The sequence below is a fragment of the Nerophis lumbriciformis genome, linkage group LG14 (genome assembly GCF_033978685.3).
Source record: "Nerophis lumbriciformis linkage group LG14, RoL_Nlum_v2.1, whole genome shotgun sequence".
In the NCBI taxonomy this organism is placed as follows: Eukaryota; Metazoa; Chordata; class Actinopteri; order Syngnathiformes; family Syngnathidae; genus Nerophis; species Nerophis lumbriciformis.
The window spans coordinates 27,706,526-27,721,844 of NC_084561.2; the positions used below are offsets into that span (position 1 = coordinate 27,706,526).

The following is a 15,319-nucleotide window of genomic DNA, read 5'->3' on the forward strand; positions in this document are numbered from 1 at the left end:
GTGGATGGCAGGTATGAAACTTAATGATTTCTGGCAATGGTCCCGTTAAAGCACTGGGCTTTAATCTCCATATCATTTCCATTTGCCCCTCATTCAGACTGATGAGATGATAAGAAGGGTTTTGAAAAAGGTCCATCAATATACTGTATCTTAAACATATAATGTGCCTTTTGACCAATATTCGGTATGATTGTAAGGCAGAGCTACGGTCCCTGTAATATTCCCGCAAAAATGTTTATCTGCTTGAGCAAAATACAATTTCATAGATTGTCTCTCTTGGCTTGTGTGTCCAAATGCCATGTGGCCGAGTTCATCCACAGTTTCATTTAATCCACACATCACAGATGCCGTTACGGTCATCGCCTTTATGAAAAATAAAAAAATCACCACTCTGTTCAAATCTGGAAAGTGGACCAGTAATATACTGCACTTGATTTCCAACTTCAAAATAAGCAAAGCGGCAATAAAGTTTCTATCATTGGTAAAATAGCCAGAAAATTATATGATGGAGGATGGAACTAGGGTTCACATTGAGGGTAAACTAAATAGATATGCAGCTATACAGAGTGTGGCATGCATCATTTTTGAAAGTCACTCACGATGGTTGATGAGATCACAACTAAAGCAAAACCTTATATAACCCTAATTATCTACAGATACTTCAGTGAGCATGTAAAGCGGGGGCGTCAAAAGTATTAGATTTGTGGACAACATATGGGTTATGATTGTGCTTAGGGTTTGTTGTTTATCTGTTTGCTGTTATGAATACTATGTATAGTCGCTTCATCGTGTTATCAACTAGTTACCTCTGGAGATGTCTCAATGCAGATCATGGGATCGGATCGGAGGTCAATATTTGCTTTTTTAACAAATTGGCTGATTAGCTGCCGAGCCGGCCGATTTTTACCACAGCTGTGTCCTGGTGTTGACATGGCTAAAGATTGTACTCATGTGAACAATTCCTTCAAAAGGGATGCTCGCTCAGGGAGACACAATTACATTTCCATATTACATAAATGCACAAGTTTAATGAATTTCAGGAGGGTGCGTGTCTTGCCAGTATACCAGCTCACATTTGTGCAAAGCGGCTTCTGGTATACTACTCATCACCATGGCAGAAAATTAAGTTTCTTCTCAGTAACATTATCACTGGGAAGAGGGAAATGAATGGCTAAGCATGTTACACACACACCGAGCAAGACAACACAAGGAGCTAACTGCTAAAGCTTTGATGTAAATTAAGGGTGATCGATCCAGTTGTCAATGCTATAGATATCTAGAATAGTATCTGTATAACCAATACTAACATAATTAGATCGATAATTGTATTTTTCCTTTATTTATTATTTCAAAATATTTTCTTTGTCGTTTTTGTTATTGTTTACAAACTTAAGAAGTAAGTCTTTGGATACACAAAGGCTTTGAGGGCAAACTCCCAATGATTTAAGTGGGAGCTAATAGTAGTTTTTGCTTTTGTTTGGTTATTGTGCACTAGCCACCTTATTTTGCTAAACAAATTGTATGTAACATTTAATACCACACATAACACACCATACATCATTTGATTTACCACAATACTAGCAAATTTTAAGTGTGTTAAGATAAAACATTTTCAGATCTATATCATATTGTCAAAGCATTGGATCAGGACTCGAAATCCGATCGGGTCATATTTGAGGCCAAAAAATGTAATCGGGATCGGAGGCCAAATATGTTGAGCGGGACATTCTTAATGAGCAGTGAACTTGACTATTATTACAATTTTTAAAAAGAAAGTGAGGGTTAACATGTTTTGTAATCAAAAATCAAGAAAAAATAGTGGTAATTTAATACACAACAAGTAAACAAATATTGTACAATTCATTAAAAAAATGGTTTGGTAACAAAACATTGGCTTCTTGCATAAAATAGTGCTGAATCAGATGGAGCTTATTGTAAAGGAACCACCAAATAAAATAGATTTGACTGTGTTCTGACCTCCACTTCGTGTGATGTAGCGCACCCAAGGCAAGGCCTGATAACCACTCTTCTCTATAATCTTCAGGTAGCGCACCTAGGGAGCACAAAATAATAGTTAAACATGTAAAAATGGAAGCAGATCAATTTAAAAACAGTACTGAAAGAATGATTATTTATTCTTTGCTACACACCTGAAGGCCAGAGACTGTAAAATAGGGGATTTCAAAATTAACAGTGATTGGTCGTTTTCCCTCCATCTCCTCACACTCCACACTGGGTAGCCCAAAGTGTGCCCGCATCAAATACTCCTTACCACCCTTTATACACATGGACAGACAAGAAGAGGAAAGGCCAAAGTCGTTACCGCATCTGGCAAGGATTATACCCACAACGCTGATTATATCCACAGCTGTTTCTCTGGTGAATTCCTAACCGGAATATTAATTAATGCAAGATGCAACTTCACGGAACAGCTCATGGTCATTCTAACAGATCAGCTTTGGCGTGTGCCTCAACCAGCTTAAACATGGCATGGCTAGGAAACAATGAAGCTGGTTAATCATTTTGACATCAGTGTTTGTGTGTCATATCATCTGATGTTTTACCCGATTATCGGAGACAAGTGGTACAGCACACACAAGTTACATACAACTTAAGTGAAGATCCTGCATACTGTAGGTGTTGAGAAATATTGGACAGCTGCACAGTATAGAAAGCTACCTCAGGCTACTGTATCCTTCATCCTGGCACTGTCATCTTGGAATCATAGTATATTTATGTACCGGTACTCATCTGACTCTATTCAAATTGAGGGCATAGACGCGACTTGAAGCAAGTAGAGCAAGTCAGGATTATAACACTGCAAGACAGGCTTTTACTGTGTCAATCTAATTAAATTACCATTAAGGTTAAGAACTAAATAATGGTCAAATGCTTTGAGATTTGTAAACTCTAGTGTACTTCAAGATAATACTCTGTGTTCTCACGCTTTGCTACCCGTATTTTCCGCACTATAAGGCGCACCTAAAAACCACACATTTTCTCAAAAGCTGACAGTGCGCCTTATAACCCGGTGCGCTTTATATATGGATAAATATTAAGATTCATTTTCATAAAGTTTCGGTCTCGCAACTTCGGTAAACAGCCGCCATCTTTTTTCCCCGTAGAAGAAGCGCGCGGTACATGCTGGGATATGTGACGTTTCATTTCCATTTGTGTGTTTATGTAAAGATCCCAAAATGGCTCCTATTAAGTGTGTTGTCTGTCTAATTATAAATAATGCAGACGAGGCGTGTTAACTGAGTTCTCAACGTTTACTCACAGCGTGCTCATAACCACATTCTAACTGCCAGCACATACAACAATGCTTCTCAGGGCTACCGCGCATGCTCGTCACTATCGTTGCATGCTGGGTAGTGTAGTTGTTATGTTTACTAGCTCATAACATCACATTAAGAGACACGCTTACGCGCTTAATTCAATACTCGCCGTCATTCCGGGTGGATTGACAAAAGACCTCCAGCCGCTAGATATTGGTGTCAACAGGGCATTCGAAGCTAGACTGCTAACTGCGTGGGAACAGTGGATGACAGAAGGCGAACACACGTGACATTCACCAAGACAGGGAGACGGAGACAGCGCCAGACGACATTTTGGATCCCACATTCGCCCAACTTTTCAATTCGGACAACGAAGAAGAAGAATTCGAGGGATTTATGAATGAAGAATAACTTCAGAAAGTGAGCGTTATGTTTATTTTGTGTGTTGTGACATTAACGTTCGAGCAACATTATGTTGCTATTGCTCTGCACTATTTTGAATTTTACTATGTTTGTGATTGCACATTTGCGTACATTTTGGGAGTGAACAGAGTTGTTAGAACGCTGGTTTTTAATATATTATTAAAGTTTGACTGACCTATCTGACTGTTTTTTTGACATTCCTTTAGCGCAGTTAGATGCGGCTTACAACACCGGGCGGCTTATAGGTGGACAAAGTTTTGAAATATGCCGTTCATTGAAGGCGCGGCTTTTAACCCAGGGCGCCTTATGGTGCGGAAAATACGGTAAATGCACCTAATGTACTTTAAAGAATAAAATAGTATTATATTCTGCACTCACAGGAAAAGATTTGATATTCCACTGCACCACATTTTTCTCTGGTAACCACTTGGCACTGCCCGTGCTGGTCTTGAACTTTGGTGAGTCCGCATCATTGGGCACCGGCACCAAAATAGACACGTTGTTGGCAGTTGACCGACTCTTAAACTGACTCTTAGCCTGTGAAAGAAAAGACAGAGATAACAAAATACCTTTCCTGACCATGCCAAACCTGAACATGTTATCATGCAAAACAGATGGTTTTGTAATCAGTATGTCATAAATACTGGCAAGGCTTCAAAAGGAGGAATTACTGGTAAGTGGATAGACAACCTGGTTATGTTTGTGTCAATGCTTGTGCATATTTTGTCATTACCTTCACCTTGATCTCGATACGGCTGTGGGAGAACCTCTCTATCACACTCTCGATCCATATGAGTGGCTTGACCTATTAATCAGAAAGAAAGAGTGGATAACAAGACACACATTACCAATGACAAAAAAAACTATGGTGAGGAAAATACAAAAAAAACATTATCAAAAATAAGTATTGTATATAACAGTGGGGTTTAAAAAAAAAAACCTGGCTCAGATCCAAATAATTTCAATAATCTTCATCCCATTTCAAATCTGCCATTCATTTCCAAGATCTTAAAAAAAAAAAAAATTAGATAAGATTTCACAAAAAAAAAATCTCCTCCCAGCTTCACTCCCACCTACTGTTAAATAATCAATATGAACAATTCCAGTTTAGTTTCCGCCCCCTGCACAGCACTGAAACAGCACTTGTTAAAATCACTAACAATCTCCTGGCAGCTGATTCTGGTCTTCTCACTATCCTCATCTTTTTAGATCTCACTGCAGCTTTTGATACCATTTCACACAGTGTCCTCTTCAATAGATTTTACTGTATCGGCATCACAAACACATCCCGTTACTGGTTTAGATCATATCTCTCCGACCACACTCAGTTTGTTAAACTCTATTCATCCAAATCCCCTCTGTCTGCCGTTTCCTCTTTTGTGCTTAGGGCTCTGTTCTTGGTCCCCTGTTTTTTATCATCTACCTTCTTCCTCTTGGCAATATTTTCCGTAAATTTAAAAAACATTTTCACTGTTATGTGGATGATACCCAGCTCTACCTCTCTACCAAACCCAGTGCTTCTCTTCCTCCTTCTTCCCTTACAGACTGCCTCAGTCAACTCAAGCAGTGGTTCTTATCCAATTTCCTCCAACTCAACAATAATAAATCCGAAATCTTGCTAGTAAGTAGAAAGTCCATTCTAGCCAAAACCAACAGCTTGTCCATTACTCTTGGCAGTTCCTCCGTCTCACCCGTCCTCCCAAGTTAAGAGTCTGGGTGTCATCCTCGACAGCTCACTCCCTTTTCAAGCCCACATAAACAACCTTACCCGGTCTGCTTACTCTTATCTACGCAATATGAATCGCCGAGCCTAGCTCCCTATCCCACATACTACTGCCATACTGGTTCAAGACCTTGTCATCTCTCGCCTGGCCTGCTGCAACTCTCTCCTGGTTGGTCTCCCTCATAAGTCACTCCACAAACTTCAGCTTCTCCAGAACTCTGTTGTGTGGATAATCACCAGAACCCCTTCAATCCAGCACATCACTTCTGTTCTGCAACAACTTCCCTGGCTGCCCATCAAACACTGTATCCAATTTGAAATAATTCTCCTCACTTTCAAAGCTATCCACAACCTTTCGCCGTCATATCTCTCTGACCTGCTCCATGTTGCCACACCCTCTCGTTCCCTAAGATCCTCTTCATCTGTCCATCTCACTATCCCCTTATATAAACTGTACACCATGGGTGCCCGAACTTTCAGCCGCTCAGCCCCTCATCTTTGGAAGTCATTACCCCCAGACCTTCGCAATATAGACAACATTTTTCTGTTCTATTCAAGACTCAAAACAAAACTTATTCCTGACTGCTTATTCACTGTAAATCGTATCTATCTTTGTTGTTGTTGTTTTTATCCCATTTATTTAATTGTTTTGTTTTTATACAGTGTCCTTGAGTGCCAAGAAAGGTCCCTTATAAGTAATATGTATTATTATTATTATTATTACTGTTATTAAGCGCAAAAATTATGACTAAAGTGATGCAGTTTTTTTGAATTGCACTTTTAATAAGAAAAATATGTATTAATAATTTTGTTTATTAAATTTAGTACAACATATTTGTATGTACATTTGTTTTTCTAATCAGCCTGACCTCAGCCTAAGGTTTGTGTTACATTATAATCTTTATGATTAACACATGGTTTTATAAAATTTTATAAGGATTTAAACTGTTAGATATAGTTACAGAATACGATTAAACTCAAGATTACTAATTCAGTATTACACTGTAATATTTGGGTGGGCCCCAGCCGCTGTAGTGGATAAGTTTGTCCCAAAGGTCAAAAAGGTTAAGAACCACTGGTATATAGAGTGCTACGATTCACATGAGCATCTATGCAAAGGCAAAGATTATTTCTGGGTTTATTGTTTGTGATGGATGCAAATTAAATTGCCGGATTTCGGAGCAGATTAAAAAAAAAAAAGTTGCGGCAATTGTTATGATATCTTGGTGTTTATTTTTTTCAATAATTTTGCATCAGCAAATTTGGTACAAATTAGATTGTCGAAAATGACAATGATTAGCCTCAATATAAAGAGAAATTGTGGGGATTGACCAAAATTGCAAAGCCAAAAAGCAAGCTGCTATCGACAAATTTAGTAACCATCGATCATTTTGCTCAGGTTAATCGGATAAAACACACTTCATAGCCTCAATGTGTATTTTACAGAAAACAGTTGAAATAAACAAGCTTTCTCTGCTTGCCATAACCTTCATTTATTTTTCAAATATATGTGAATTTGCACTTTTAACATGTGTGCATTAATATATTTGCGATGAGGTGGCGACCTGTCCAGGGTGTACCCCACCTTCCGCCCGAATGCAGCTGAGATAGGCTCCAGCCACTCCCGCGACCCTGAGAGTAACAAGCGGTAGAAAATGGATGGATAGATGGATGCATTAATAACCTTTTTTTTAAACTCTCCGCTGTTCGCTGTTACATAAATCATGGCACCTACGCACTACTGTTCTCATGTGCGCTCCATTACAGCGGTCGTGCAGAAACTATGTCCGTGTATTTAAAGTTCCGATCACTTCATGCAGTCCGGATTTCATAAATTTGTCGTAGCTACACACTCAGTAAGCGATTAATTGAAGTGACAGAATAGAAGTCAAAGCTTTTTTCTAATTGAAATAATCAATACATTGTTGCAGCCCCACTGGTAGATACAAATACGAATAACATACATGCTTAATGTTATGCTCTGTGCAGTGGAAAGGAGCAAAACATGCACATTAAAAATACAAGGCTGTCTACAGCTAATGTGTGTGTGTGTAACCTGCTCACTGTTGTGTTAAGACGGTAGGACATGAGCTCGCTCTCGCCGTCAGGGGGGATGAAAGAAATTGTACGGTCATTCTGGAAGCGCGAAAGACGGACACATTGATGAAACTTCACGTCCTCAAGATCCACGGTTTTAGTCTTGGCTCCTGAGACACACACATGAACACACAATACAAAGAGGAAAAAAAATAGTTAGAGCCACAACAAGACCGATTTAATCAAGGCACCATTTAGTGTCACACACACACACACACACACACACACACACACACACACACGCTCAGGCACCCACACGCACGCACACATGCTGGCACACACCTTGCCTGGGCAGCAACTAACCTAACCTGACATGTAGCGAATTCCAGCAGACATGATGATGATTTAATTAATTTTGATAGTTAGTATACACCAACCCTCATATACACAATGTGCTACCACTTGCCCTACTCTTTCAACTATCATAATTTAGCTGTCACACACACGCACACACACACACACACACACACACACACACACACACACACACACACACACACACCTCTATTTTCGGTCTACACAGTCTTGACATAGAACACATTTATTTAAGAAATATTGTCACTAGCTGTACAAGATATTGACTTCACAATATTCACAAGGGTATATTTTTAATAGGTTTTCTAACTTTATGAGATGGCACTCTGCAGTGTGACCAATTTCCATTACTGCACTATGAGTTCCATAACAATGAGACCAGCTCTCTGACGTCAACATCAGCTACCTACAACCATTGGTTTATATACTCACATATCTGTAACTTTCCGTATGTATACAATATCTCTTTTAGTATGACATTTTTTTTCTAAGCATTGTATGTCAATACAAACAATACAAACAGAAAAAAAAATATTTTTTAAATACAAACATTATCCAATCTTTGATGAGCAAAATACATTTAAAAGTCAGTTTTCTGGGATTTTTCTTTTTTTGTTAGCTGACCTTGAATCATTTACGTGATTATTATATAAAGAAATGGCAATTTTCTGCTGATCAACCAAATTTGAATTGGTGTAATAGACAGGAATCTTCAGTTTGTGTCTTCCTTTCCAGACACTGCCTCTCAGGAGTGGATTATAAATGTCGGATTACTGCCAAATGCTGTTAAAAAGTGACCGTTTTTATGGTGGCATCCATACTCTACAAAAGAAATAAACCCAGTGTTCTCCTCCTATGTGTTCAATGGTGGGTGCTGAGTGGTGGAAAACTGCTGTAATGACTGTGGGCGAGTGGGTCTTTAGCTAAACCCCATTTCAAAGCCAGCTAAAATATGCTCCAGCTGCTATCAACAAATAATGTATGTTTCGTCTGACAATAATGTGTACACAGGTTATATGTATGCCATGTTGGTGCAACACCCTCTATAAGAGAATTGTCTGAGCTCAAGTCAATCACGACAACAGTTTTGAATCCATTCTCTCTTTCTCAGTTGCACTCGGTCTTTTTGTGTCCATCACTAACCCTCACAGGCATTGGTATTCTGGCAAATACAAGATTGAAAGGTCATTCGGGACCCTTTCTGTCACTGCAAGGACATACGGGGCCATAACAAGAGACAAGTCTGTGCATGTGTGCACAAGCCAGGGGAGGACTGAAGATGTGACCGTATCCCCTGTGGTTCTGCTTTGTAGCTCCTCTCACCTGGCCCCAAGTCTTTGAATAATACAACAACAATAACATATCAGTAGTCTCCCATGATATTTCACATTTGACTCTAATAGGAAATAATTGAACACATGTTGCTGCACATTATTACTGTGCTTATGAAAAGTTAACACACTCCGAGCAACCAGATAATCACCTAAAAAAAACAACTGTGGATGATTAGATACAATTTCACAATTATAAAGGTAAGATTTGCCGGAAAAATACAGAAATTGCTTTGTGTTAGCAATTTTAGTACTCGTTTTACCTCTGCGTTTATGCGACTAAATATTTGAAATATAGAGCTGTCCTAAAAAAAGCTAACCCATGTGATTATAATCACATAAACATATTGCATTAATCGTGTGTATACGCAGATTAATCACACAGGTTTTATTGACCACACATACTGTTCTACCTCATCCGTGCATGGTTACCTGAAAGGTGGCACAGGTTGTTATAACGTCGGTGATCATGGGCCTCATGTATTAAGAGTTTAGTGGATTTCCTACTAAAAAAAATGGTGTAACCTCTAATTCAGAAAACCGTTTAATTAAGTGTGCGCATGCATTAATCCAAGCACATTTTTTATTTACCGTATTTTTTGGACTATAAGTCGCAGTTTTTTTCATAGTTTGGCCGGGGGTGCGACTTATACTCGGGAGCGACTTATGTGTGATATTATTAACACATTACCGTAAAATGTCAAATAATATTATTTAGCTCATTCAAGTAAGAGGCTAGACGTATAAGATTTCATGGGATTTAGCGATTAGGAGTGACAGATTGTTTGGTAAACGTATAGCATGTTCTATATGTTATAGTTATTTTAATGACTCTTACAATAATATGTTACGTTAACATACCAGGCACGTTCTCAGTTGGTTATTTATGCATCATATAACGTACACTTATTCAGCCTGTTGTTCACTATTCTTTATTTATTTTAAATTGCCTTTCAAATGTCTATTCTTGGTGTTGGCTTTTATCAAATAAATTTCCCCAAAAAATGCCACTTATACTCCAGTGCGACTTATATATATGTTTTTTTCCTTCTTTATTATGCATTTTCCGGAGCGACTTATACTCCGAAAAATACGGTACATTCCGATCAATGTGGAACTGAGTGCACATGTTGTATTGCAGCTGGCCACTTCCTGTCGATGCCCCTATTTAAATAAGCAAATCGTATTTAAATTAGCCATGCGCCTGAGATTCCACTTTGCACAATCAAAAAAACACAAATATAATGAGCAGGATGGCGAAAATGAAGGAATTCACAGATGAGGAGTAGCAGGTGCTTCTTGCTGAAGTGAAGGCGCGCCAAAATATACTTTTTGGAAAGCTGCTCTCTGGAGTTTCCAGCGAACAAAAGACAATTGAGTGAAATAAAGTGTGTGAGGCTGTCAATGCTGTAGAGTCAGTCACACGGAACAAATAAGAAACAAGTTGTACTACATTAGGAAGAAGGTGAAGAAGATGGATTTGGCCAAAACAAGCAAGGGCACTCAAGATAGTCACTGCAATGATACGTAAAACTTTAGGAGAGGTGGGAGCTCCGAGCACATGTGGATGACTCTCAATATAAAAGTAATTTTTGTAAGTTACAACAAATTGTGTTTATACAGTAGCCTTCTCACATTAGTTTCATGTACAAATTATGTACTATTTTTTTTTTAAATCTTTTTTAAATTTAAATATGCCGTATTATCAAAAAGGATATGTAAAACTTGAAGGTCTTGTTTAATGACTCAATTTATTGTTACTACACTAAAAAAGAGCTACTTGCGGAAGCAACCATGTGACACAAAGTCAGGGCATTCCTCCAATGTGCGTATGTCAGCCATGAAATTGTATTGAAGCACCGCACATTTTCATGTTCAATTCACCCTTGCTACATCTCAACTTTGCCGTGAAAAAGGGCGTAAACCAGGTTTTTGTGCATATGCACACATAATACATGAGGTCCCAGGTCATTGCATACGCCACTACAAAGATAATTGAGAAAACTCTGACTGGTGTGCTCGTTGGTTGATTTCACTTCAAAATAAACCCAGACAGGACTTTAGATGAAACTTTGAACAAAAACATGTTCTTGTTTGACATAAAATTGCATTGGTGTCCAAAAATGTGGGTATTTTTTCAATGTTAAATTAAATCATGCAATAGAGTAATAACCTGTAATTAATTCAAACTTCAAAGTGTGAATAATCTTATTAATATAAATAATAATTTGACAGCACCAATACACATCATTGAATGAAGTGGCTGAGCTCCCTGTTTTTCCAGACCTTGTCCAGAGGAGGGCAGTATTTAATGATGAATGATGAGAACTGTACAGTGGAAACATATAATAAGAAATATTTTTTAAATGTGCATCAATATTTTCAGTTTGTTGTTTTATTTGTCAGCATGTATGTTTTATCAGTTTTTACAATTTATTATTTTATATGTTGTGTCTTATAAAGCTAAAACACATCATAAGAAGAAGGGCATTTCAAATCTTGTGCACTATCCCAATTCCCCTTTCATCTTCAATCAATCAATCAATCAATCTTTATTTATATAGCCCTAAATCACAAGTGTCTCAAAGGGCTGCACAAGCCACAACGACATCCTCGGTACAAAGCCCACATACGGGCAAGGAAAAACTCACCCCATCTTCAGGACTTTAGCTTGGAGGGAGGATTAACTCAGGAAAAATGGGTATATTGGGAATACAAGTCAAAAGGGTAAGGAGTGATGGGAGCATCAGGGAAAAAAGGGTATAGCTAGAAATAGATTAAAAGGACGAAGATCCACAGAGAAGGTTAAGATGGGAGTTCAAATGGAAAGAGTGTAGGGGTGAGTTCAATGTGAGTGTCAAAGAGGTCTTACTTACTCCCTGTGATTTCGAACAGCACTTTGTCATTGAGGCCCAGTCTGAGTTCAGGCATTCCTGAAAGGACCACTTTGAGCTTAATGCTACCCACTATGTCACTTCGGAGGACAGTGCCAGTGGCACTCACCTGTAAGAATAACATTATAATACATTAAAGATCATAAAATCCAAGTTAAGCTGGGATAGGCTCCAGTCCCCAGGCAACTCCGAAAGAGACAAGCGCTGTAAAATGGATGGATGGACAAATGTATTATTGCCATTATTTAAATTATTCGGGTATCTATTTACGTATTATTTGTGAATGTTACCATCACGTGCTATTTATATACTCCAGTATGTGCCTGTACAGTATATGTATGTATGTTTGTGCTAAAAAAAAGTGCTCTTATGTGAGATAGTTTATTAATAATATATTAAAACAAGATCGGTACATTCATCCGTTTATAGATGTAAGGTGCTATACAAATAAACCTTGATTGATTGATGATAATGACAAGAAAGCTAGATAATGAATTTATGAATAAGGTATGGGAGTAAAACATTTGAAATATTCCCACTTCTTTTTGGAAATGATACACCTAATCAGTATGTATGTATTGTTTTAATTTTGTATGTGATGTCACTATGAAGTATTTTTTTCTGTGTGTACTTTACTGTATTATTTTATTTTTATTATTATTTATTTTGTTTTGTTTTTGTTTTTAACATGTCCAAAATAAACAACTACTACTCATGCACGTTTGTTTATATGTGCCCTGAGATTGACTGGTGGCCAGTTCAGGGTGTACCCTGCTTCTCGCCTGATAATCAGCTGGGATAGGCTTCAGCCCACCTGTGACCCAAACACAATTTTAAAACCACTAAAGAAAATGAGAGCAAACAGACATGTCATGTACTTGAAGGAGGAAATTTCCATCAAAAATAAAAAAAAATCAATAGGGGGTCCAATATTTATTTCCCCCATTGTAAACATGCAAGCATAGGGATAACATGCAAACTCCGAAATTTTAACCCAAACGACATTGTGGTGACGGTGATGGTTTCCATACTAATCATTTTTACAGAAAAAACATGCATATACTGTATCTGTTAATAACATTCATTCCAAATAAAGATAGTGTCCTTACCAGTAGATTTACCGACTCGATGACATCCATAAAAACTTCATTATTTCTGTACTTGATGCCCTCTGATCGCCAAGACACAGCATTGGTCACAGTGGCGGGAGGCCTAACAGCCCCAACCTCAAGCTTGTGACCCTGCTGGGTAATGTATCTAAAAAAAAACAGAGAGAGAAAGGCTATAACACTTAATTTTACAATCCTCAGTAATCCTGTAAAGATACCTTATGGGCTGCAGAACTGATTACAATGTAATCACCACATCTCTTCTTGAATAGAAATGTATTTTTTTCTTTGACTAACAAAGGGGAGACTTAATATAAGTGAATAAAAGCAGCAGTTTTGTATATCACTCCAGAAGCCTTATGTAATCTTGTACTAACCATATTTTGATTTGTGTCTGTACTGTCTGCATATTCATGAGTATAATTAAAAACTAATTATTTGCATACATTTCCTGTAAATTACTTTCAAACTTTTGTTTATTCGGTAAAAATCATGCATGAAAATATGAAATAAAAAAAACTCCATTTTGGCCACAGTATCGTGTGTCAGTTTAGAATAGCTATATTCAACCATTGTATTTGACGTTTTCTTAAAGGCCTACTGAAACCCACTACTACCGACCACGCAGTCTGATAGTTTATATATCAATGATGAAATCTTAACATTGCAACACATGCCAATACGGCCGGGTTAGCTTACTGAAGTGCAATTTTAAATTTCACGCGTAATATCCTGCTGAAAACGTCTCGGTATGATGACGCCTGCGCGTGACGTCACGGATTGTATAGGACATTTTGGGACAGCATGGTGACCAGCTATTAAGTCGTCTGTTTTCATCGCAAAATTCCACAGTATTCTGGACATCTGTGTTGATGAATCTTTTGCAATTTGTTCAATGAACAATGGAGACAGCAAAGAAGAAAGCTGTAGGAGGGAAGCGGTGTATTGCGGCCGACTTTAGCAACACAAACACGGTTGGTGTTTCATTGTTTACATTCCCGAAAGATGACAGTCAAGCTTTACCATTGGCCTGTGGAGAACTGGGACAACAGAGACTCTTACCAGGAGGACTTTGAGTTGGATACGCAGACACGGTACCGTGAGTACGCATGCAGCTGCAGCTTCCAAACATTTGATCGCTTGCCCGTACGTGCGTGCCGCTATGTGCATGCCACGTACGTAACTTTGGGGACTTTGGGGAAATATATGTGCTGTATGAACTTTGGGGAGGTTAACGGTACTTTGGGCTGTGGGATTGAGTGTGTTGTGCAGGTGTTTGAGTTGTATTGGCGGGTTATATGGACGGGAGGGGGGAGGTGTTTGTTATGCGGGATTAATTTGTGGCATATTAAATATAAGCCTGGTTGTGTTGTGGCTAATAGAGTATATATATGGCTTGTGTTTATTTACTGTTTTAGTCATTCCCAGCTGAATATCAGGTCCCACCCGCCTCTCACAGCATCTTCCCTATCTGAATCGCTCCCACTGCCCTCTAGTCCTTCACTCTCACTTTCCTCATCCACTAATCTTTCATCCTTACTCAAATTAATGGGGAAATCTTCGCTTTCTCGGTCCAAATCGCTCTCGATGCTGGTGGCCATGATTGTAAACAATATGCGGATGTGAGGAGCTCCACAACCTGTGACGTCACGCTACTCGTCTGCTACTTCCGGTACAGGCAAGGCTTTTTTATCAGCGACCAAAAGTTGCAAACTTTATCGTCGATGTTCTCTACTAAATCCTTTCAGCAAAAATATGGCAATATCGCGAAATGATCAAGTTTGACACATAGAATGGACCTCCTATCCCGGTTTAAATACAAAAAACGCATTTCGGTAGGCCGATTGGTACCGGGCCGCACAAGAAATTAAAAAAATAAATAAATAAATAAAACATTTTTTTTTTTTTATTAAATCAACATAAAAAACACAATATATACATTATATATCAATATAGATCAATACAGTCTGCAGGGATACAGTCCGTAAGCACACATGATTGTATTTCTTTATGAAAAAAAAAAATACCCCCCCACCCCCGGTCCGTGGGACACATTTTTAAGCGTTGAACGGTCCGCAGCTACAAAAAAGTTGGGGACCACTGGTCTCCATAACATGCAAGGGCAGTGCTTTGGTCAAAATTTTGCATA

General features: G+C 38.4%; 1 protein-coding gene across 1 annotated transcript in view; it reads right to left on the bottom strand.

Moving 5' to 3' along the window:
• ap1m3 (adaptor related protein complex 1 subunit mu 3) overlaps positions 1 to 15,319 on the bottom strand; it is a 44,044-nt gene that overhangs the window by 4,783 nt on the left and 23,942 nt on the right. Inside the window, exons 5-11 of the mRNA XM_061975676.2 lie at positions 13,171 to 13,318; positions 12,044 to 12,170; positions 7,489 to 7,631; positions 4,435 to 4,506; positions 4,080 to 4,238; positions 2,151 to 2,276; positions 1,978 to 2,053 (exon numbers count right to left, since the gene is read on the bottom strand). Of these exons, the coding sequence (XP_061831660.1) occupies positions 1,978 to 2,053; positions 2,151 to 2,276; positions 4,080 to 4,238; positions 4,435 to 4,506; positions 7,489 to 7,631; positions 12,044 to 12,170; positions 13,171 to 13,318 (851 nt within the window). The remainder of the gene's footprint in view (positions 1 to 1,977; positions 2,054 to 2,150; positions 2,277 to 4,079; positions 4,239 to 4,434; positions 4,507 to 7,488; positions 7,632 to 12,043; positions 12,171 to 13,170; positions 13,319 to 15,319) is intronic.